We start from the raw sequence: 25162 nt of genomic DNA, 5'->3' as shown, positions 1-25162 counted from the left end.
AAATAATTATCCATTGTGTGAGAGAGAGATATATATATATCTCCACACATCTTTATTCATTCATTTCTCAGAGGACACTTAGGTCGTTTCCATATCTTGGCTATCGTGAATGATATTGCTATGAGCATAGGAGTGCACACATTTCTTTGAGATACTGATTTTGTTCCCTTTGGATATATACCCAGAAGTGGAATTGCTGGGTCATATGGTAGCTCCATTTTTAACTTTTGGAAGAGCCTCCATACTGTTTTCCATAGTGGCTGCACCAGCTTACATTTCCGCCAACAGTGTGTGAGGATTCCAGTTTCTCCACACCCTCGCCAGCACTTGTTATCTCTTGTCTTCTTGATGACAGCCATTCTAACAGGTGTGTGGTGACACCTCCTTGTGGTTTTGATTTGCATTTTCATGCTGATTAGTGGTGTTAAGCACAATCTAGCCCTTCTTATATGATGTACTGAGCTCTCTCACAGGCAGTCCCTCACACAGTGTCCTGGGTGAATCCTGCCTTGTGTTTGTCGAATATTCTGTGTCCATCTTCGGTCCTGGGTTAGATGAAAGGCGAGGGCAGGGGTCATCCTGGGTGCTGGGTGGGGATGCTGCCGGGCACGGAGGGTCAGGAGAACGAGGTTGTGGGAGAGCCAGGAGAGGTGCCTGGGGTTCGGGTCAGCAGCAGCGCTCCAGTGGGAGGGCGACGGCATCACCAGTGTCTGCTTCTTCTGGGCTGCCCTCCTCTCCCCACACATCCCCGCCACTGCACCTCCAGGATTAATCCCCCTGTCCTATTGTCTCCTCCTCTTCCAAGGCCCTCACCTCTCTCCAGGCCTTGTCCATCTTTGAAGTCCAGTCCTCAGGGGATAAGGGACGAAGACCCCGGCCTAGGCTCCCTGCTCTGCTCCCCTGCAGGAGGGGCCCTGCTGCTCCCCCTTTACCACGTAAAAGTGTGTCGTAGGTGGTTAGACTCCCTGTACCCCATGCCTGTCTGAGGAAAGTCAGTGTCTCTGCAGCCCCTCAAGCGCCTCCCCTCAGACCATCTCACTTCCTCCCGAGGACTTGAGGTTCAATGCCATGAGTCCCTAATACTACATGGCTTAGTCTGGCCTGTTTCTGAATTAGGTATAAATGGAGTCATGTTTTATGTATTCTTTGCAACTCCCTGTTGTAGCTCAACTGGTGTGAATCACTTGTTCCTACTGCTCATGGTTTCCCACTGTGTGACCACAGCTCACCTTATTTATCCAGCCCGCTGCTGATGGGTTGTGCCGTCTTCAGTCCTCCTCTCCCCTTCCCTATCTTTCCTTCTCCCCATCCCCTCCCCTCCCCTCTCCCTCCTCCTCTTCCTCCCTCCTTTCCCCCTCTTCTTTCCTTCCTTTCCCCTCCACCCTTAACAGTTTTAAGCGGCACTGCTACAGACTTTGATATCTATGGATACTGGTGTGCATGTGACAGAACACTTGGCTGGACACAGTAGCTATGCGTCTCTCAGACTTTGTCATACAGCTTCACTTCAGTTCCCAAAGGAATTGTGCCAATTTGCATGCCTTTTTGCCAGCTTATTCACCATCAGCTGCAGGGGATGTGCATTCTTGTTAACGTCCAGCTCTCATTTGGGGTGGAAACCACATAAGCTTTTCTTGCTCAGCCCTGCACCCTGGAACCAGCACCTGGGCCTGGCTCATGTCTCCAAGGACGAAGTTGTTCAGGAGTCGAGGGTGCATTCTCAAAGTTCCCCACGCTCCAGGATGCCTTTGTTAGATGTTACACCTGCTCCACACCCCAGCTCAGAAGTGAGGTTGTGCTGTTAATGGTCACAGATTTCTTCAGAGGGTCATTTACAAGTCTCCCTTTTTTTCTTACTGCCCGCCCCTCATCCCTCGCCCTTGATGTCGGATAAGGCAGCACAGGAAATATGTGCGTCCTCACTTTCCATGGCCAGTGTCCAGCTGCACCTAGGCCTGGATGCTCCCTTCTCCTCTTACCTCTCACAATGGTCCATCTCCGCCTTCCCCTCTCCCCAGAGCTCCCCCACTTGTCTCAGGAGGGCAGGCTCCCCAAGGCTCCTGGTTTCTCAGAACCCAACCCCTCTACCCCTCCAGCTCTCCTGTTTCTCACCTCCCTTTCATGGCTAACTTTCCGGAACGGTTGCTAAGAGGATGTGTTCCGTATCCTGGTATAACATTACGCTCCGCCTTCCCACCTGGGCGCCGTCCGGCCTCATTCAAAGGGATAAACAGTCGTGTCCTGCTTCTTCTCCTTTCTGGGAGGGGGGCAAGGCAGTGATGGAAAGCAGGCCTGTGTCCTTGCAACACTCAGGCTAAGATTCTTCATGCTGTGTTGAGTTTGGAACCTTATCTAACTGTCCCTATATAACTGTAAGAGACATTGGGGATGACATTCCAGTTGAGACATTTCCCTGAAGCAAACACTTGTTTTCTAGGTCTTTGTACATATCTGCGTTTGAATCCTGCCTCCGCCACTTACCAGCTGTGTGACCTTAGGCAACTCATTGAACCTCTCTGTGCCTTATTTTGTAAAATGGTAAAAATAGTGTCTACTTCCTAGATCCTAATGAAAATTAAATCAATTCACACAATCTGAGTTTAGGAGGGTCCCTGGAATTTCGTAAGTGCTCAATAAACACTGGGTGGTATTTTATGATTGCTATACTTTAGACAAATATTAAAAGATTTGTACAGAAAATACCATTCGTGCTATAATTTAAGCAGAGAGTGAACGTTTGATAAAGATTGAGAGAGAGAGAGATGGTGGGTGGGAGGGAGAGACGTTCATTTTGAGAGATTGACTCACACAATTGTGGAGCTTGGTAAGTCTGAAATCTGCAGGGCAGGCTGCAGGCTGGAGCCCCAGGGAAGAGGTAGAGTCGTAGCTAGAGTCTGAAGTCAGTCAGTCTGGAGGCAGAATTCCCCCCTCCTCTGGGGATATCAGTCTTTTTCTCTTAAGGCCTTCAACTGATTAGATGAGGCCCATCCACAACAGGGAGGATGATCTGCTTTACTCAAAGTCTACTGATTTAAATATTAATCAAATCTACAAAATACCATCAAAGGGACATCCAGACTAGTGTTTGGCCAAACATCTGGGCACCGAGGACTGGCCAAGTTGACACATTAGAGCAACCATCACAGGTGCCATCAGACTCAACCCGGAAGCAGTGCTGGAATTAGCAGCTTGGGCCCAGAAATGGCACCAGCCAGAAGTGTTTGAGGAGACAAAATGGATGGCACAGGGTCTAGGAAAGAGGTTTAGAGTGTGAGTGGAGGACGGGAGGCTGAAACCAGGGTGGGTAGGTTTTGTCTTTTCCTTTGCTTTGCTTTTGGTTTAAAGATGGGATAGCATCTCACAGTGATCAATTCTCAAAGTGTGGACCAGCAGTGTCCACATCACCTGGGGTCCTGTTAGAAATGCACATTCCTGGTCCCCTCCCCACTCGCAGACCTACTGGATTGGAAACTCTAGCCTTCCGGGTTAACAAGCTCTTGGGGATTCCAATGCACCCAAAGTTTAAGCACCACTCGAGTACACTTCTGTGCTGGAAGAGGTGGGGACCAGGACAAGAGAAGAGGTGGAGCTGCCTGGGAGAGGGGATGTCTTGGCGGAGGCCTAAGGCAGTGTGGCTTGGGGGACCAGTTTTGGCCCAGGACAAGTGTGAGTGTCATTGCGTCTTGAGCAGTGGGAAGGCAGTGGGAAGGCAGATGCTGCCCACTTCATTTTGGATGCTCTGCCAGGTACAGGCCTTCCTGAGGTCAGAAGCAGGTGGTTATGATGGGGAGAGGTGTGCGAGTGGATTGTGTCTGGCTCATGTGGCCATAGGCACACCTAGGGTTTGCTTCAGCAAGAGGTAGCCTGGGACTTTTGTCCACAGGGAAAGGCTCACTGCCCTGTGGTGACACTTTCCCAAACCCCTCCCTTCGTTCGGCTCTACTTTGAACCATACAAAACTGCCGATGTTCAATGGATTTTGATGTTAAAAATTTTTTTAAAGGCAGCCATACTTAGTTTTACCCTACATCTTTCCTGTGTGGTTATTATACATCTTCATTTCATGTTGCAATGATTTGTTTCCAGATCTTGTGTCCCAGACCCATAGCTCTCTGAGGGCAAATGCTGTGTCACCTTCATCTTTTCACCCAGCTCAGTGCCTGACAGTCACCACACTGGGATGCTGGCACACACATTGTATTGACATGAGCAGCATTTTGAACCTCAGCCATCCGTGGCTTGAATTTCCCAAACCATTCATGAAAATGGGCACTTTTCCTGAAATAGTCCTGTAAGGAAGGACATGCTACCTGTAATGCCAACCACAAAAGGATGGTAAGACCCCTGGGGAAGGAGAGACCCCATCCAGGGCCGTGTGTGCACACCCCTGGTTTGTGCACATTCGTGGGACGTGGCAGCCATAGCCGTGCACACGCATGACTTGCATCGTCAGGGCGCTGAGGTGTAGAATGCACACAGTGGCTTGGTGCCAAACATGGTGAGGTCGGAGGGCCCGAGACTGCGGCGCGCGCTTCCCTCGCCGCCTGCGTCCTTGGCAGGCAGGCAGCGCCCTGAGGAGTGGCTGGGCCACCCGAGGACCCACTGACGTGGGGCGGCCTGAGCGGCATGAGGCGGCACGAGCAGGGCGCTCTCGGCTGCTGCGGCCTCTGCACCTGCCCAGGGACAGCAGGAGGTAAAGGGGGGCAGGCAGGTTCGGGACCGCCCGGGCCATCTCCGCAGCTCCTCCTTCCTCTACTGGAGGGAACAGAGATCCTTGGGAGGGGTGAGCTAGGCTGCGCCTCTGAGCGAGGTATCGCTGCGGTCCCAGGTCCCCGCGGGGTGCATGCTTGGGTCAGGCGATCGTTGGGTGCACACACTTGAGTTCCAGGAGACCGGAGTGGGTGCACACACAGGGCTCCCTGGTGACCTTGGAGGTGCACACGCAGGGATTCCAGGTGACCTTGGGGTGCATACGCAGGGCTTCCAGGTGACCGCGAAGTGCACGCGCAGGGCTTCCAGGTGACCGCAGGGGTGCACACGGAGATCCCCGGTGGCCGCGGGAACACGCGGGGCGGGCGGGCTTCCGCTTCCGCTGAGCAGCCCCCACCCCGGCGCAGGGCGCGCCCCTTAGCGGGGCTGGGGACCAATCCCGGGAAGGGAGGCGCTGCCGTGCCCCCCAGCCTCGCAGCCGAGCCCCCTCCCCACTAGCGCTACCCCACCCATGAAGCACCTTCTGGTGCAGAGGAAAGCAGCTGCAGAGGATCGTTGTGTTCTGCCGGAGGATGAGGTTTTGGCTGAGAAATGAAGAGATGGCCCTGGAAGAAATGGTGCAGAGATTAAATGCGGTTTCCAAGCGCACTGGTAGGAGGAGCTGCTGGCCTTGAATTCTATATTCTTAAGCTTGACATCCTGTGTTGAATGCGTCTAATTTTTGTATAACAGCGTTCTTTTTTTTTTTTTTCCTAGCAGCGATAACAGAAAAGAGCAGATATGATGAGCATTTATGTAGCAGCTGATAGGTTTCCATGAACGGTCAGCATGATTTTTTTCTGCCTAGGATAGTTAAAATAAATGCAGGTTGGTGACATAGGCTTTCTAGTGGATCTCAGGTTTGTCTATGGAACCGTTTTCTGAAATCTCATGAAACCTGCATTTCAGTTTCATTTTAAACCGTGGCAATGGAAAAAGCATAAGTATTTGCGGATTAAAATAATGTGAGCCAAGGGCTTTTTAAGCCTGGTGTAGGGGTGGTGGAGATACTAGAAGCTCATTTTGAGGAGGAAAAAATCCAGATTGATCAAGTGGTTCTTTTCTCCACCAATACAATTTCACCTAAGACAAATGGGTAAAGAGTGGGAGAATGGCATCGTTAGACATTCATTGTCTGTATTAATCAAAAGATTACTTAAAATAAGCTTTGAAGAGCAGTTCAAATGGATTCATTTAGATTTAAGTAAATCCTGAGCTGGTGGTGTCTTGCTGTTGGCTTTCAATCAGTCACATCTGAGTTTTCCTGCTGCATTATGCAGGGGAAAACAGTCAACGTTAACATTTCAAGTTTTCCTTGAAATGAAGAGGAAGTAATCATAGATCATTAAAAGTAAGTTGACGAAATTTTTCTAATATTGCCATGTTATGTTACATACCGTTACTTCGTTGTCTAAACACTTTCCTGAGAGATCAGATTTTGTCTGTTATTTGATTTAGGCGTGGTAGTCTCTCTTTCTTCTCTCTTTCTCTTTTTCATAAGTGAGAGACCCCAATGGATTTCAAGAGCAGAGCAGAGCAATAATTAAATCCGCATAAGCATCTATGCTTATGAGACTTTTAGAGACATTCAGTTTTTAATGGTGATTTTCTTGTTTAAGGCTCCTGGATTTGGTGTGTATGGGTCAAAAGAAAATAAAGCCATTTTATATCATTTGGCCCCTTATTCTTAGAAAGGTAGCTCCCTTTTTCTGAAGTGCAGATTGTGTTCTTGCCTGGTGCTAGATTTGGCGTGTGACTGAGGTGAAGGGCACGGTGGACCGCAGATTCACAGGAGTATTCCCACTGGCCCTGAAGGAGGAGGGACAGCACTTGTCTGCTCTTCACACCCTCTGCATTGGGCCTGGAGTCAGAATTTCAGAGCGGGAACTGTTCCAAGAGTGATGTCATACCCTAGGTTTTAGGGATGGAGGTTTTCCCTTGAGCTCCAAAAGATGCATGTGCAATTCGAATGGTAGAAAAGCTATCTCTCAAGAGCAGGAATGACACTGACCATTCACTGAAAATGTATTTCAAGCCTGGTTCTTATGAAAATGGTCTCATTCTAAACAGAAGTGCTCCAGTGTGTGTCCTTTGACACATCTGTGCTACCAGCAGTTGCAGATTTCACCAAGACGCTTTTAAATTCAGATCAATAGATACTCAGCTTTATGAATATCCAGTATCATTTGGTTAGGGGAGAAGACCACTGCATCCATACCCCTGCTTACCTCCCGTTAACACTGCCTCTTTCTTTAGCACAAATCCAGTTTTCACTGATGCTGTGTATGAGGCACCCATGAACGGAAGCTGTGAGACATGATGCGGACTTTAGGGTGGTATTGACACAGTGCCATCCACCAAGCATGGGGTATGTTATATATTCTCTTTTGGAGATGCGGATATAGATTGATGGAAACCTACTCACTGACTCGGGTCTAAATCCTAAGTACTTCCTCAGAAGAATTCCCCATCTGTAGTAGAAGTCGTTCTGCCTCCAGGTTATTTGGGATCAATGGCAGGTATGGGCTGGTGGCCGAGGGTTTATTTGCCTGCTGGCGCAGTAATTCAGGGAGGGGGGCCTGGCCCATTTAGGACAGAGTCAGAGCTGAAGGCCTGGGTTCAGTGACCTTGCACAGGGCTTTGTGGCTATCTCAGCTGCACAGAGCTGGGCCCTCCATGGCTCCACTTTGAACCAACAGGCGGTTTATCTTTGCTAGACTGAACATGACGCTGCTTTATTTTAAGGTCAGATTTATATGTTGCTCCCACTCATCTAGGACATCCATTCTCTAGGTTATTCAGCATGTAGAGGAAAATAAAGCCTGCTGCCTGTATGGTCTGTGAATCTGTATCTCCTGACCTTAAGAATTTAAATTTTATATAGTCTTGAACCAAATCTTTAATCACAAGACCAGGAGTACTTTCCAGTGGCAAAACCTCCCTTTCTATGTGGTACGGCTCCTTCCCAGCATTTCCATTATCTGGATTTTCTCTTTTTATTTGCAGTAATCAGTGAAAAAGTAATAAATATTTGCAGGGGAAATGCTACTGGATCTAGTTGATTTAAGCATTTTCTGAATACTGAAGAGCAGTGGTCCTCAAGCATCTGAATCATCGGAGAGAATCCTCACAGATCTCTGGGCCCCACCTCAGAGTTTCTGATTCGGGGAGTCTCCCCACCACCCTGGCTGAGAATTTGCATTTTTAAGTTCTCAGGTGATGCTGATAGTGCTAGTCTAAGAACCAAATAATCAGAACCATTGCAGTAGAAAAGTCTTTAAATTTTGTACTACTTTCTCCATTAATTGATCTTAAACAAAATACTTTTGTCATAGATGAATGGATGAGGATGGATGGGTAGATGGGTGGATGGATGGATAGACAGATGGATGAATGGATGAGACTGCATATAGGATAGTAAAAATAGAAGCTATATCATTTTGAATTTTAATGTCCCCCAAGGAAGACTAACAATTTTTAACTCTTTATATATTAAAGAACAAAACCTCTGTTTGCATCAGAACACGAGTGATGGTGGGGGAAGGTGCTGATGAGCCTGCCTCACTCCTCTGGTTAGAGTTCAGCCATGGTGCCCATACTCTTTGGACCAAACACCTTCCTTCCCATCCATTCTGTCCTATCTTCTCATTTTCTACACCAAGCTTACCACAATCCAAAAAGCCAGATTTCATCTGAGCGATGACTTTAGGGAGATGGGGATGCTGTCCCGGCACCATCATTATACCGACATTTGAGTAATTATTGTTCATTCTTCTGACATGTTCCTTTTTAAAAACTGAAGCATCCCAGAGTGGTGTTGTCTGTGTGCCATATCTATATTCAATTGCAAGGAGAAGTGAGACTCTTTTTTTAAGGAAGTTCTGTTGCTGAGATCTTTAGAGAATTCTGAAGTCAGAAAATGGACATCGCTTTTGTGACAGACCCGATCTGTGAAGCTTCTTTGGAGCATAAATAGATGTTGTGAGAGAAAAAGGTAAATAACATAGAGGAAAAAGCCCAAATAGATAGAAAGTTCTCTGTGAGGGAGATGCTGCGACCTCATTCTTATCTTTAATTTGCGGAGCCTGTACCCTGCATGAGTCTTCTTTTCTAAGGGAGATTCAGTTTTCTGTGTTCTGCAGCTGCTCATTGTTTCAGTCTTAACAGAACCCTTTGGTTTGCTCTAACCCTTGGGGTCTCTGGCCTCCCACCTAGGCCAGCCTGGCCCCATCTGAGGACTTGTCCACCTCAGCCTGTGTCATCCCCCGTTTTTGGCCTCTGGCAAGCTCTTCCCTCTTGTCGTCTCTGGTCTCATGTTGGAAAGTGTCCTTCTTCTGTCAGAGAACTCTGTACTTAACAAGGGCTCTGGTGTCTGGCTTACTTCTCTTCCCCACCAGCAGGGCTTATTGTGCCTCGTGTGCATCCACGATCCCTGGTGATGCTCATCCATTCCCTTACTCTCCCCCCCAACCCTGGCTGATCCCCGCACTCTGCAGTCGTCATCACCAGACTTGGCTTTACCCACTCGTTCTGCTCTAGCCCAAGTCCCACAGTCCTGTGAGGAGCCTGCTCCCTCCCCTAGCCCCCATCAGTACTGTGAGGGGTCTGCTTGAAAATAAATAGTTAACCCAGAAATGCCAAAACACACCCCAAGAACTTTTGTGTGATATTTAGACAAGTTTTTGGAAGATTCTTCTGTGCATAATGTGGCTATTTTTGTTTCCATTATGGGGTCTGGAAGCCCTTGGTGTGTGAGGTTGGAGCAGCAAGGAGGCCAGAGAGAGGAGCCCGGAGTGAGAGCAGAGAGATTTGGACCAGTGACCTTGTCAGGTCAGGCTGCTGTAACAGAGGTACCACAGACTGGGAGGTTTATACAACAAAAATTTATTTCTCACAGTTCTGGAGGCAGGAAGTCTGAGATCAAGGTGTTGGAAGGGCTGATTTCTCCTGAGGCCTCTCTTCTTGGCGTGTAGATGGCCATTTTCCTCCTGCGTCCTCATATGGTCATCCCTCTGTACATGTCGTTGTCCTGAGCTCCTCTTCTTATAAAGAAGGACACCAGTCACTTGGGATTAGGGCACACCCTAATGACCTCACTTTACCTTAATTATGTCTTTAAAGGCCCTATCTCCAAATACAGTCACATTCTGAAGTCTTAGAGATTGAGACTTCAACATATGGGTTTTGTTGAAGTTCAGCCCATGACAGCCAGATTGTGTATGAACTGTGGGCCGTGGCTCCAATCTCAGCTTGAACTCTGAGGGAACTCGGAAGCCTTTTAGAAATTTCAGCAGAGTTGTGATATGATCTCACCTATTTTAAAGGCTCATTTGGATGCTTGTTGAAAAGGTGGAGGGAGCCATGTGAAAGGGAGGCCATTACCTGGTCCAGGTCCTGGAGAAGGTGGACGGCCCCTGGGACTGGGGTGGCAGGCATGCGCAGGTGGCAGGCAGTCTGGGCAGTGGGGTCCTGGATATGTTTTGAAGGTCGGGCTGACCAAGCTGGACGTGGGCAATGAGAGGATGGGAAGAGTACTGTGCTGGCCTATCCGCTGGCACTCTCTGGCCAAAAACTCTCCCTGGGAAGGTGGTATGTGGCTGAGTGAGACTCAGCTTAGCATAGCAGTGGGCTGGAGGCTGAGGGACCGGAGCATCAAAATGGGCTTACAGGGGATAAGAAGCTTCCCAAGACATCCTCAGAGGCAAAGTGGTATGACACCCCTGACTGACTCAGCCAGGGGGCACAGGGTATGTGCATTTCTACACGGAAATGTTCATAACACTGAACATAAGAGCTTTAGATGCAGGGGCCGCAGCATCCTGCAGAATTAAAATCCACCTAGCACGGTTTCCATCAGATGCATTAGTACCCGCCCTCGTGCCTGTCATCTTCTGCCTCAGTGGTGGAATCCTTGGACTCGTTTTTTCAAATCCATTTTTAAAACTTGTTGAGGCCCTTTGGGAAGAAAATAGTACAGAGAAGTGAGATAGACATTGGTTAGGGGTTGCTGAATATTTTGTAATGCATAATTTAAATTTCGTAATGCATAATTAGGTAAGTATGACTATGAAACACGGAAACTATTTTAAAAACAAACAAATACCTTACACAGAAAGTTTATTGTGAATCTTGTTAGCAGGAACTCAGCAATGAGCTTTGGAGATTCTGAGCAGAAAGAGAAACGTGTGGGATGAAATTAGTGATTTATTCTTTTTCAGAATTGTCCTCTGGAGGTATTTCTGGTTTTCTCCAGTTAACACAGGTTCTCAGAGTGTAGTACCCAGCCAGCCATCACCTGGGAGCTTGTTAGAATTGCAGATTCTCAGGCCCACCCCAGCAAGGTGAGTCTGATGCCCCAAATTTGAGGCCTGCACAGGTGCTGGGAGGGTGCCAAGGCTCAGGTCAGTGAGAAGATGAAAGAAAAGCAGGGCACCCAACTCCTTCAGTGGACTCCAGAGATGGAGTCAAATGAGAAACGGAGGGAGGCCTGTGCTGTGCTTGCCCTTTAGCTAGTATTAGGTCCTCCTTCAGGTACCTGCTCAGGGGCTGCTCTGATGAGGCCTTTTCCCATTGCCCACATGGCTCTGTTATGCGTGTGCTCCGGTACCCACAACCCCAAGCATGGTGCTGTCCCCTCTGTACTGTCTGCTTGGTGGCTCCTTTGCCACATCCATCAGCTCACTGAATCTGGACAACGCCCTGTTTTAACTTCACGTCGCCAGGCCTGACACTGAAATGTTCTGCATGTGTGTTGAACTAGCGAAGTGTAGGAAGCACATGTTGCTGCGAATTGAGAAATTGGGGCAGGTAGGTAAAACAACTAAAGATGGAATATTTGTGAATACTTTTCTGATTTTCAAAGAGAAAAATATGTGATTGAGAAACTACTAATTAATTACCTTGACTTTCACAAATAAAGCACAAATGATTGAATAAATTATGAGTCTGTAGAAAGAAAAGCAATCATCTCTAGCTACCAACAAAGATACACTAAATTGATAATAAACCATTTTTATGAGTGTGAGAGTGTGAGAACTTTATATTTTAGTGGCTGGCTTTTGAGAAAGGCTTTCTTTATATTTCGTGTTATCCTCCATGAACAAAGAGGAAAGAGAGCGACTATAGGAAATTGAGATCGTTTGGATTCTTTTTTAGCAAACACTCACTCTCCTCCCCTTCCACTAATGGGCAGAGCACGTGTCCCCCTTTGACTTGCACTTGGCCATGTGACTGGCTCTGCCAGGTCTGATGCTCACATGTACTTGCACAGAGGACTGGCCCCTCCCATTTCCCAGTGATGCCTCGTGAAAACATGGCCAGGGCAGCCATTGCCACCCCCACGCCCCACCCCAGCCTGGGTCCAAAATGAGACACGCCAGAGCAGAACCACCTCCACAGAGCTGCAAACATGAGAATAACACTTACATTTATATGATACTGAGTTGGGGGCAGTTTTTTGTGTGGCACTAGTGTGGCACTCACTGACTAGTACAGATAGTATATAGTTTGAGTAGGCAGCTGGGCAACCGGCCATCCAATGGGAGAATGGCAGGCCTCAGGGTGACTCCATTGTCTTCTTATTTTTAAAATAGATATTGAAATTTTCTCTTTGACTATTGTTAGAAAAACTACCAGAAATACATTCTTGCCCGTCCAGCATGCAAACTGCTGTCCAGCAGGAGAAGGAGTGGAGGCGTTCTCTGGGCATCCAGGTAGTAGAGTTAAGAACAGTGAATCAATGAGTAGAGATGACAGACATGAAGCAGATTTTGACTGAAAGGAAATATTTTTCCAAAGAACTACAGAAACAGAATGCCTCATGAGCATGATCCTAGGCTGCTGAAATGGAGTCGGTCCGTGTTTCGGAGTCCCTGTCTCTGGGAGCCCAGCAGGGGATCTGCAGTGGCCCTGGAAGCTGTTAGATTCAGTGTCTTTTAAAATTGCTACCTTGCTCAAAATATTTTGTAAACGTCTCTGAGATTTCCATGTTCGGTGGCCATGGTTACAAAAAAATGAGCGCTGTTTATAAAAATAAAGACTCTTGGTTGTTGAAGAGCGGTATTCAAAAGACACTAAGTGTCCTTTAAAGTACAATAAGTCCTCATGTAATGTCCTCAATTGGTTTTGAGACTTTAAGTGAGATGATGTATAATGAAACCAATTTTACCATAGACTTTTTTATGTATATAAATAAGAGTTAAGTTCCTACATTATCTCAAGTTAAATTCCTACACATGGTACTAAATGACATTATCAAGGACCTGCTGCATGATGGGGACGTTGAAGGCAATTCCAAACAACACGTGCTTTAAGCATTTTGAAGAGAGCAATCTTAATTTGGATTTGTAGAAATCAATCACATTCATGCTTCTGCTTTTGCTTACTAATTATCCCTTTGGTTAAACAAAACAAACAAACAAACAAACAAATGTATAACCATTTTGATTTAAGTGGGTCTTGTGTTAGTGGTACCATATCCATAAACTTAACATGCTTCTTGTTGTGGGTAGCCCTCCTTGGCCTGCCTGTGTCCAGTATCTCTAGGTGACGGTCACGTTGCCAGTCTCCTCCCATCACAGCCTCTCTCCTCCCAGAGGCAATTCCTGGACCAGTCAGCTCTCTCGGAGTCCTCTTATTTTCATTTAGCCCATGTGGCATTTCATTATGCGCTGCTTGCAGTCTGCTCATCATTTCTCAGGTCAGTTCTATCCTCCAGACTATATATTTGGAGTGCCGTAAGAACCACAACCATGTTCCAGACTCTTGCGAGCCTCCCCCTGGGGACCACATGGTGCTGCAACTACAAAGACCACTCAGGGTGGTGGGTTTGCTCCAGTCTTTACTCGGTCCCTGTGTTCTTAGCAGCAACTATGGCAGATGTTCCTGGTGAGAGAAACTTTGCCGTTGGTCATCTGCACCAGCTTAATGACTGAGAATTCTCTCCAGAATCAGACTTTTAGGGACTAGTCAATGTAAAAGAACGTGACCTGAGAGACTCTTCCTTTGTTATAATTAAAACAATTAATAAATATTGCAACAAAAAGCTTTCCAGACCTCAGTTACTTTGAAATTGGTGCTATCTCTAATAAACATATTTTCCCTAGAAGAAAATAATTTTAACAGTCTCTTAGGGTCCTCTGATTCATAATTCAACCAAATGTAGTCTTCTGTAGCTTCATGCTACACCATGAGGCTGCCTGTTGTGTATCTGCTTCTTTCTTCCTGATATCCACACACAGGATAGATATGGTTGAGAGCTCTTTCTATCTGTCTAAACCCACCTCTTTGCCAGAATTATCATCTCTATTTAAGTACATATAGTTAATTCTTAACATTGGATTTGTACTATTATAAATATTTTCACACATCTGTATCTCTGATAAACAGAATTTATCTGGTCACATTCATTTTATACCTCTGGTTTTGGAGAAAGAAATATTCATTGTACCTTTCAAAACATTGTAAGTTATTGCAGTTGTCTGATACACATACAAAAAATCTAGTTGCCTAAATTCAAATCCTAATTAGGTGCTGAAGTTGTAGTACTGTTTGGATAAAATTCAGAATGAGGTTTTCTGCCTTGGGGGATGATAGCACTACTGCAGAGAGCAATTGTGAGTGTTAGATAGAGATTGAAATCACGGACTGGAGCCATAGCCTTGGGTTCAAACCCAGGTTCTGCCATCTTGTCGGCTTGTGGTGCCTCGGTTTCCCCATTTGTAAAGTGTATCTATGAGAGCACCTACCTGGTAGGGTGGATGTGAAGAGCAAGTGAGTTAAATTCATATGAGAAGCCCTTAGAGCTGCCCGCAGGCAGGCAGCTCTCAGCAGATGATTATTGATGCCCTTGTCACATATGCACCAGCTTAGTGAGTACCTGGTTCGTGCGCTCTACACATGCTGCTGCCATTATCATTATTACGTATTATTAACTGTGTGATTTGATTACCAATCCCAGTAATGAAGCATGTGGGGATTTTCCAGGCAAATGCGAAGAAAAAAGAAGTGTCTGAGAGGACATAGCTTGGAGAGGAAGGATGTGTTAGGGGCCATACTACGAAGATGGGATTCTCCAAGGCGATGCTATTGTACAGAGAATACCACTGGGTCTGGGCCTCAGCATGCAGCTCTTTAGAGAGGAGTTTCAAATGGGCGTGCTTTCTTCTCTTCCTCAGAGGAAGCTTTTCCTAGCTCAAATCCCAAAGATACGCAAATACTGAGAGGAAATCAAATTTGGGTGAGGAGCCTCTCAAGAAAATTTAAAGTTGTAAGTTTGACAATACATAAGAGTTGGCATACTTTCTTCATTTTAGAGATTAAATGGTTTTTGTGTAGCTCAATTGGGGTTTCAGCAAATTTTCTGGGTTTTTTGCTTTATTTCATTATTAATAGTGTTAAAGAAATGAATCTAGTCCCCAACACATGAAAACCAATTTCTCATCATTGCAGTCATACCACATGGCTTTGGCACTTAATTCACCAAAGGAAAGAACTAGTATTAAGTTTCATTGATATTTTTAGCGAGATGTTAGGGATGGTGTACTAATACTCAAAATATGACTTTACTTTTGTAAGGATGCTTTGTCTTTAAAGACAAAAATTTTAAGTGTTTTGATTTCTTAATCTTTAAGAAGGGAAACCATGTCATTTGATATTTATATAACAAAATACAGGAAGTTGTGGAATACATGTAGATGTTAGGTCTCCGTGATTTATCAGCTTTATAATTTTATGCCTCCATCAATTCTGAAAAGACTAAAATTTTTACTATGTTCTCTTCTGAAATCCAGTCTTTGGTATTGGTAGGAATACTCATTCATAGGGACACATTCATTCATTCACTCACGGGACACTTAGGGGAGCGTCTACTATGTGCCAGCCCGACCAAGGCCAGCCCAGCGAGACAAGGCAGGTCCCCCCTGGTGCAACGTGACAGTGAGGTTCTGCCCAGATCCAGAAGCTTCAGTGGGAGCAATCCCCAGACACAAACCATCCCTTAACTTTGTAAATGTTAGCATATCATGTGGAAAGTAGAATCGAACATTTCACGTGCTGCGTGTTTATTCCTGGCACAGAGATTCATTTAAATTTTGGCCCAGCCACATCTCAGTCTGTATCTGTGAAAGACTATTGCAAATACAGCCTATAAAACACCATGCCATGCCATCTGTTATCTGTGTTTTAATAGATTTCTAAATGTCTGTGACTTGGGCATAATCTCTGGAGTTTGTCATCATTGGTTGGTTGTGATGTATCTTTTATTTTTAAAAAAATTAAGCACATTATTTAAAAAGTTCATTTTAAAGAGTAACCAGTTCCAGACTCTATAAAGACCTGTTTCTCTATCTCTGGTTTTATTTCTGCATTACAGAGGCCTCAGAACTTTAGAACTACAGAATGTTTTACAGGGTATCTTAAATGCGCGGTACCCGGGGCTTTCTGTCTTTGTTAGAGGGAAGACATTGTCATTGAAAATGACAAGATGCATCTGACTCGAAGCTCCCTATTAAACATTGAACGATTTAGGAGTGATCGGCCTATGGCTTCCTCAGGAACTGTCATCAGGTAAGGCTGAGAGCACTGCCAGGCAATAGGGCTGGTACTTGGCACTGAGCACCAGGAGGGTTCATCAGATATATGGCTGCCTGTGGACCTCAGTGCTTACCAGGCACTGGAGAGACTATACAGCAAGGAGAATGAATCGTCTACACACAGTGGGGCAGGGGCACCAGGCACTGGGTCCAGCGAAAAACCTAGAAAAAGGATAAAATGAGAAGTCGGAGCAGCACTTGCTCATGGGACAGAGGCGTCCCTGGTGGGGTCAGCAACTCTTCAAATGCCAGCGTGCTGCGCCTGCACTTCCCAGCCTCGTGGAACTCCCCTGAACACCACGCGTTGTTTTCTGGACGTGGTTATTTGAGAAGATGCATTTTTGTACCTGAGTCCTCAGGCGTGGCCAGCAGCCTCAATGCAGAGGTTCAGCAGGATGCTGCTTCCCTGCCTGTGTCAGCCGCAGGAGAATTGAATTTTAAATTACCCAGCATCTCATTTGGTTTAAGACTGCACTAAATAACTCCCTGCTCTCCTGACATAATTAATTTAAGACTCTTTTACTGCCAAAAATCATGCCATTTATTGATAGGAAATTAACAGTAGCTTGAGGCCATATCATATAAAATATACACTTGGGGTCTAAAAAGAGCCTGTCTACCCCTCAACGGGCCTGGTTGCTTCAGCTTCCCCAAGCCTGGCTTACCACACCTAGGGCAGTGTGAGGGAGAGCTTGGATCTCAAGTGCTTTTTGTGCGTTTTTCACCCAGGAACTATCAAACAGCTTAGGGGAGGACATGCCCACCGACTGCTGGGCAAATCCCAGAGAGTTTTCAAGATGTTTGCCAAACCTGGAGGCTGCAAACCTACAAGGCGAAGAAACTAACAGATCGTGAGTGAGGTTCATATCTCAGAACAGACTTTTGGAAAAGGTTTTAATTAGTAACATCTTTAAGACATATTTAGATACTTAGGGGAAATTGGATTAACCCAGACCCGCCTGATGGAAAGAGCACATTAAATCATAAACCGTCTGCATGTGTGCACATGTGCACATTCTGACTTACTAGCTGCTCAGGGAATGGTCCTGGCACTCCAAATTCTCACAATTTTCTCTGTGTATCTTAACACTCACATGGGGGAAGGGAAAGACACACAGAGAAATTTAGTGCCAACCTCAGAAACAACACATGACATACAGCTTGTTGCAGTTAGTAATCACCTAGTGGCAGGCTGTTTCTGGGGACACATAGCAATCACATTTCGGCGTGTCTTTTCCTGGGGCCCTGTGGAGTGAATCAAGTTGAAGGCTTGGTTCCCTGGTCATGGGAAGAGGACTTGCGTCCTGGACATGCCTCATCAAACGCACCATCTGTTTCCTCCTGATTGTGTGTTGGGACTGGCCTCTGCTTGGAAGCCAACATAAGGGGCAGAAATGAAAACTCAAGTGCCTGACAGCGCCGGCTGCTAATGCTTTGAATCTCAGTCATGGTTTTCCTTTGCTTCTGGGTGGAGAACATGTTGCCTGTAACTTTTCAGCCTCTGTGCATGATTTTCCTCTTGGAGCTTCATATGGATGCAGCGCAGGGAGCTAACTACCCTCACTCCTTGAGTTCATGGGGGTGGCCTTAGAGGCCAGTTCGCTGCACCCTCAGGTAACAGGTAAGAATGCAGGGTGGTAGAGCAAAGTGAGAGTGACCAGCACCTGTTCCTCCTACCCGTTCTCATACTTCTGAGACATTCACTGCTCAGAAGTGCAAATCTCCACAACCAAGGAAAGCACTGGGTGAAATCGCTGTGTTGTGGAAAGCTGAAAATGGATACCAGAGCCGCTGCCTCTTAGGAGCGGAGGATGCACATATTCCCAGGACCACGGCTGTCCTCTCAGCTTCACGGTCTCCAGTGGGAAGGGCACATCTGTTTAGCAGGGTCCCTGCAGCCTGCAAACACTCATGGGAGGAAGGGTGCATCCAGAATGACTGAAAATAAGTAAGTGCATTATCTTGCTGCAAACCAGAGATGCCTGCTCTAATTATATTGACTTATAAAAGGGCAGCCTTGGTGCACGGGTGAGAAGTGTGGTCTCTTAGATAGACCTAAGTGCCAACCCTCTGTCACTCTTACTCTGTGACTTTCTGAATAGGCACTGAAATGGACCGCTTGGCAAGTTAGAGGTGAGGATCTCAAAGCCCAAAGTGTGCCCAGCGTGAAGCTGGCACACAGCAGGCAACAGCGCTGGGACAAGAGGAGCAGCCCGGGCTGTCGCTGGGTAGTCCCAAGCATCCATGCCCTGGGAGGTGGCATGGGCACCAGGGTCCGGAGCCTTTGGGCTGGGATGGGTTCAGCATCTCCCTGTGCAAAGTGTCAGCTTGCCAAGTACAGCAGTGTTATCATTTCCTTTCTCCCAAGCTGGACAGCAGACAGGAGTAACAGACGGCGGAACTTGCAGTTTATTTCAAGAAAGCCTGGGGCTGCTTCCCCTCCCTTCCTCCCGCCTTGTAGTTGTTTGTTTGAACTTGAGACTTCCTTAGCTTGGAAGGTGTTTTTAGCTTGGGCTGTTGGAGCAGCTCCTTGACACGGGAGCTCTAGCCAGCAGAAGCCCCCCTTTCTAAGGAAGGAAACACCCAGAACTCGCAAAGTGATTGGCAGGGTGTGGCCTTGCCCCAACTCTGCAAGAGTGCTTCTCTGACACCACAGGCATTTTCTCCCCCTGCCTATCCTGCAAGGTGTGGAGAGCCACACACCGGAGTCACTGGAGTCGTGTCAGCGGGCTGGCCCTCCTTGGGCGGGTGTCAGGAGGCAGGCCTAGGGAGAGGGCAGGTTCCGAGCCGCCTGAGTGGACTGTCCGTGCCGGTGGTCATTACGGAGTGAGGAGCTGGAGGCCGCAGAGTGACGAGTTGGAGGCCGGGGACTCCGGGACCAGACTTGAAGCTCTGTTGTTCTTTCTGGGGACTCGGTAAACCCCAGGTCTCTAGAGGTCGTGTGCCGGCCTCAGCGTGCAGAGCAGCACCCGGTTCCCTTGCCTACATCCTCAGTGCCCTGGGGCGGTGGAAACCACGTCGCTCTGGCACAGGGGCCACGTTCAGCCCTTGCACGAGCCCATCCTGAAGAATCGAAGCCTCTACCACTACCGCTGCGTGTCCCTGGTGGGAACACAACATGATGGCTGAGAGGGGAGAAGCACGGGGAGCCACAGTGAGCCCCCAGCGCCGATTCTGGCTGCTGACCCGGAGGCGCCGGGGGACCTCGAGGCGCCCACAACCCGGTGAGATGGGATGGGGTGGCGCCATCCATAGGGTGTCAGGGACAGACTCCAAGTATCCCCTTAGCGGGCAGTTACTTCCCTGTATATTTCTTTCACTAAACAATGTGTGCCATTTGCAAGACTCTTAAAAGGTCAGAAATGAAGCATCGGGCAGTGTTTGCTAGAGCTGGACTTCAGATCTAGGATTATCTGATTTACCTTGTCTTCTGGTTCTGAGGCATCTGAACTCATGAGAGTCTATTTGCCTGGGATGACAGTGGGGCAGACAAGGAAAGCACATTTGTAAGGGGAACACACTTAGCAAAGGTGACTTGTGTGCTGCACCCTTTCTGCCTGGACAGGCATCCTACAGGTGGGAGATTGGAGTGGAGGCATCTCACATCCTGCCCCAGCGCCCAAGCTCCTGTCTTCCTCTGCAGCTAGAGGTCGGAGAGCCAGACTCAGTCAGGCAAGTACCTGCCAAAGAGCGGGCAGCCCCTGAGCGAGTTTCTCTCCTCCGAATGGCACTGTTTTTACTAGAAGAAGGGCATAGGTGCTCTGAGCGTTTGCTCAGCCGATGGCACGATTGAAATTCTCACAGGTCTCAAAATAATGTTTTTGGAAATTGACTTCCAAAGGAGCAGAGATATTCTAAATAGATTGAGTTGGAGAAAAGAGCCTTGTCACTCATTCTGTTCCTTCTTCCCAGGAGCACCCCTCCCTTCTTCATGGACCTAGAAACAGGTTTGCTGTTGAACTTGGGGCAGCAGCTGACTCTGTGATCCCAGGCATGCTATGAGACATTGTTAGGGTGACAGGGTGGCATTTGTTTCTGGACAGATGCCCTTAATGTCTGTAATGTGCAAGACATCAGAAGTAACAGGTTAGAGCCAGCCCCATGCCTCTCTATGGTTTAGGGGTCCCATGGTTCCTCTCTCTATTTTGGGGAGGTTGAGCAGACTGCCTGGGGCTGACCGGTTAACACCAGGGAGAGGAAGAGAAAAGCCCAGTGCGGGCTCAGTAAACCTGTGTGAAACCTTCCCTGGCCTCGCCTGTTGGGACCTTGACAGCAGAACTTCCCGAGCAGGATGGAGCTTGTGACTCTGGTGTGGCTGGCGGCCCCAGGGGCAGAAGAGCCTCCCTCAGTTTCCCTTTGGGATGGGGACAGAGCCCACAAACAAAGCATGTCTGCTTCTGCTCCTTTGTTGTGGTTTTGAGCTCAGCTGCATCGGTGCAAATGATTCAGGGTTAAAATAACAAGGCCTCGACATTCTCACCAAGTCCACTGACTTCTGCCCTAATACAGAGTGAGTGGGATGGTTATGAGGGGCCATGTGTGGACTGTTGTCCCTGCCCAGCAAACGTCAGGGGTATGAAGGTTCCATTTGTGCCTCTCATGTTCTTCTCCCAAGCCCACCTTCTCCACAGGTTAGGTGGAGTTCTCCGAGTTGTCTGATCAGACCCACCCTGGCCATAGGGGATCTGTGCTCTGGCTCTTTTAGGGTAGCAGTGAGGATCCTTGACTGTGATAGGACTGAATTACCATCTTGATGCCTGGAGGCTTCGAGGGGGATGGTGATGACAGGGCCAGAGCCTGCCCCACCCTCACCCCCTTGCCGGCCATGTGGCCTGGGCAAGTGGATCTCGTGTTCCAAGCTGTCTTCTTGCGGGGAGGCCCCCAAGGCATCCTCTCTCTGAAATGAGGACCCCCGAGATGTCCCCTCACTGTGAGATGCGAGGCAGCAGTGCTGGGGTCACAGCTGGGCCTCCGCAGGGAAGAGCAAATTGGTGCTGTCTGACCTGAGCAGCTCCTCTTTTACTCAGTCGTGCTCCTCAGATGCCGTCAGTGCCCGTTGGTAATCAGGACTCAGTGTGGACGACGAGCAGTTAAGTGCTTTGTGACACGCGAGGCCCTGGGTCACTGTGGCTCCATGCGGCCCTCTCGGCCTCCTCGCGCTGTCCAGTCCCCCGCCTCCCCGCATGAATGCAGCCTGGTACTCCCCAGCTAAGTCCCCACGACCTGAAGGAGCGGAGTTTCAACAAACTGATTGTTTTTCTTAGAACTTAAATTTTCTCTTTTTAGAAACATGTTTTAGGTTGGCAAAAACAAGCAAACAGAAACAGAATTAATTAAAAGAAGCAAATAAGTACATTTGAGGCACCTGGGTGAGTTGATCGCTGCAAGTAAGCATAGACTTTCCCTTTGAGCTTCCTGGTAGCTAATGTAAAAAGGCAACATAGTAGAAGTCACTGCTTCTTACTTCTTACCCCAAACACCCTCTTTCCTCAGGCTTGGCTCAGGCTGGAGGACACCGAACCTGGGGGCTGAGGCATCTGGTCTTGGTGAGGTCTCAGCCACAAGGAGCCCTGGAGCTGCAGGCACAGCCCCCGGCCCCTCAGGCCCCATTGTCTAAGCAGCTGGGACTCCAGTGCATAATGGGGCGAGTCACTGGGCACCTGCTGATTGGGGTTTATGGACTCTGTTCACTGCCTTGATCTCCGAGCATGGAGTGAGGGGAAATCTTTCCCAGTGTCCCCGGAGAGCCCAGAACGGGTAGTGGCCAAGGCAGGGCCGGCCGCGACGTGGTTGAGGGAGCTCAAGAGTTCTCTGGGCTCTGAAAGAGGGGGGGGGCTCGTGCTTCACACCCCAGATCTGTTGGAGACACACAGACTTTGAATGAAAAGCTGAAAAGAGGTGAGAGGGGCATTGGAATATGGTGCCTATACCTCCACTTTGCTCACCTTCCTTTAAATAAATATAGACGCCACCTCTGTTTGTTCCCGAAAATTGTCACTTGTGTCTAGAGAACTGGACTTTGTGAGATAGAAGAAGGTAGTGACATGGAGTCATTCTGGACAGTATTGTCTGATTTAACGTTTCTGGCAAATACACTCTCTCCCCAGGCAGCGTGGAACGTAGCTGTATTTGACTTTCCTATCACCTGGTTAAAAAGTGCAGGGAAATGATGCCAGCAGAGGTGTCCCTTGTGCCTTCTGTCTCACAATACCTGGCCAGCCAGCCAGGAGTCTGAGTGTAAATACGAAGGGTGGAGTGAGTAGATGTTGGCCTGCAGGAGAATAATCTCCTTTTAATAACTCATCCTGGTTCGTGGGTAAAAACGAAAGTAAAGAGTCAGCTGGTCCCTCGTGCACATTTTAAGGAGCAAAGTTCAGTGAAAGATGGCTAATGGGTAACCACGGGAGGGTAGCAGGATTGAATGCAGGGGAGTGTGTCTCCCTGTCTGCTTATCAGCCATGGGAGACAGAAATGCTGGCAGAATCTCCGTGTCTGAAATGAAAAGCTACTACGTTTATTCGGAATGGTGCTCCTGGCTGCTCTCTGTTGCTGAGGGTGAGTCCTTGGGTCCTATAAACCACTGTCCCTTTGGGGCACTCACAGGAGATGTATTGGGAGTGGTTAGGCCTCCTGGCTTCGATGGCCTTTGCTTTGATGTACTAGTTACTTGGGTCGTGCAATGTAGAGATGGTTCTTACAGAGTTCTCGTGTTGACGAGGGAGGATGTCTTCATGAATTCCGTAATCTGTGTCCCTTTGGCGTTTAGAATAATAGCTCAGGAAACGGCGATTATAAGTAAATGAGCCTTTCACCCAAAGTTATCATTGTTTGACTCTAAGTTACGTTATTAACTACCAAAAGCAAATGATGTCCCTTTGGCTAACAAATGTGAGCTCCAGGAATGATCCGAACTTGAGAGAGGAAAGCTTCACCAGCACCAGCTGGACCTCATTCTAAGGGTACTCGATACATGAAGGTTCACGTATAAAATGCAAAACAGAACAAAAGCCATTAGCTACATGGTATTGATTTTTCCCTTGAAAGAGTGATGCAAGCCTGGTGCCTTACTTGAAGATCAGCTGCCTTGTGCGATTAAGTACAGTGCAACGACACAAAGCCGTGTCCATTGTCAGCTTTCCAGGGAGCGACAAATCCCAGGGGGTCTTTCTGGTGCAGTCCCGTCAGAGCCCTAGAACCATGCGCAGACTGAGCAAGTCTCCTATCTGGGAAGGGATGCTGCCCTTCAACTGTGAAGTTCGGGAAATCTCCTGGAGTGTAGCAGGGGACATTGCTCCTTTCTTGGCCGAATCCCACCTTCTCTGTGGTGAGAACTCTGCCATCGTCATCGTGACCAGGATCTGGTCCTGCTGGGGAAGACAGAGCTGCAGTGAAGACAGGAGCCTTTGGATGTTTCCTCGGAATTTTATTTGGCCCTTGGTTCTGAGATCTCATCATCAGATTTAGAGCTTTGCCGTTTATGAAGCTTCGTATCGCTGTCTGATCTCAAGGTCATTCAATTTACAGATGAGAGGGTCAGGTAGTAGTTGTCGGAATATACGTGGCTTGTCCTAGAGGAGCAACCCACCGCAAGCAGGCCAGCGGGCGTGGGGCTGACAGGTGACTTGAGAGTGCAACTGAGTGGGCCAGTGGGTTGACCAGGCTTCCCTGTTGCTCCTGTTGCTGTCACGGTAGCGACAGGACACCAAGGACAGAAGCCAGATCAGTGGCTGATTGGAGAAGATTCAGGGAAGGTGGTAGGCTGGGCACTGGACCCCTGAGGGAGGGCAGGGAGGGAGGGCCAGGGTGGCTGGGCTGGAGCAGAGAGGAAGGCTGGCAGATGGGAATTCTTGGTCTGGGTGTAGACCTTGAAGATGGGAATGAACTTGGCCTCAGAGCTCGGGGCAGGCACAGAAACCTGGACTCTGCCCAAGAGATCTGTGGCTGCCTCGTCATCTCTTTGTAAAACAGTAACATGCTTTTCCCTTGAGGGAAATTGAAGCTTCTGTGGAGGTTGCCTTCTGAAGTCAGTGATGGGGCTAAGCCCACAGTTGGACGAAATAGCCTTAAATACTCGACAGAAATGCCTGAAGGAATTAGTTGTGTTGGTTTCTCCTGCCTTGGTCCAATGCTGGCTGGCAGCTGGAGGATGTAGCCCGGTAGAGGAGGCCACCGCACCCTCTTCTATCCTGGAGTGAGGCTGGTCTCCCCCACTCCCCCTGCAGGGCATACAGTTTGTACTGAGCACACCTCCCAGAGGAGAAGTCTGAGAATTTGAAAGGTGCACTTAAAACACAAGACCAGATGGAAAGGTCTTTTGGGGGCTGTGAAAATGTACCATTTCAATTATCATCAGGATACTTCATTGGTACGAAAGTATTTTTGGAAGGAACCACTTGAGTGGGATGAGTCTCGGGAAATTAGAGCAAAGATGCCGGCTCCTCCCAGCCCCACAGGAGGGCCTGTTGAATGAGAGGCGCCTCTGCTGTCTGAGCACTGGGTGGCCTGCCCAGTGCCGGCCTCAGTTCTTGGTCGTTTCAGCCCCAGGCCAGCTGAGCCCCTCACTGCCACCCTGGTCCCTGAGAAGTTTCCCCTGTGTCACAGACAGGAGCTAGAGCAGACACCCACGCCCTGACCCTGGGTCCCGCATCTCTCACACTCACACTTTTGTGGGTCCTCTCAAGGACGCTGGGGGACTCCATGAACCAGAAACATTTGTGGCCAGTGTATCACTTTATATTTTGCCACTAAGCCACGGAGCCACCCGCAGCCGCTAGGAAAGGCCTTTACAAATGTTCTCCCTTCTCGTGCTCACTCATCCTCAC

At 48.1% G+C, this 25162-nt stretch overlaps 1 protein-coding gene across 7 annotated transcripts in view; it reads left to right on the top strand.

Annotated features, from left to right (window-relative positions):
* Positions 1-25162, top strand: part of MCF2L (MCF.2 cell line derived transforming sequence like) — a 155613-nt gene that overhangs the window by 40320 nt on the left and 90131 nt on the right. For 2 of the 7 annotated variants that reach the window (XM_039878795.1, XM_039878794.1), the window contains exon 1: positions 5184-5361. The exons of 2 other annotated variants lie outside the window; for them this stretch is intronic. In XM_039878795.1, the coding sequence (XP_039734729.1) occupies positions 5283-5361 (79 nt within the window). In that variant the 5' untranslated portion in view covers positions 5184-5282. Of the gene's footprint in view, positions 1-5166; positions 5362-18863; positions 19565-22193; positions 22896-25162 lie in introns of those variants that run through there. 3 more of the 7 variants (XM_039878792.1, XM_039878788.1, XM_039878789.1) reach the window with 3 other exon arrangements.

Source organism: Pteropus medius, unplaced genomic scaffold (assembly GCF_902729225.1).
Source record: "Pteropus medius unplaced genomic scaffold, Ma_sr-lr_union100, whole genome shotgun sequence".
Taxonomy (NCBI): Eukaryota; Metazoa; Chordata; class Mammalia; order Chiroptera; family Pteropodidae; genus Pteropus; species Pteropus medius.
This window is presented reverse-complemented; position numbering and strand designations above follow the sequence as displayed.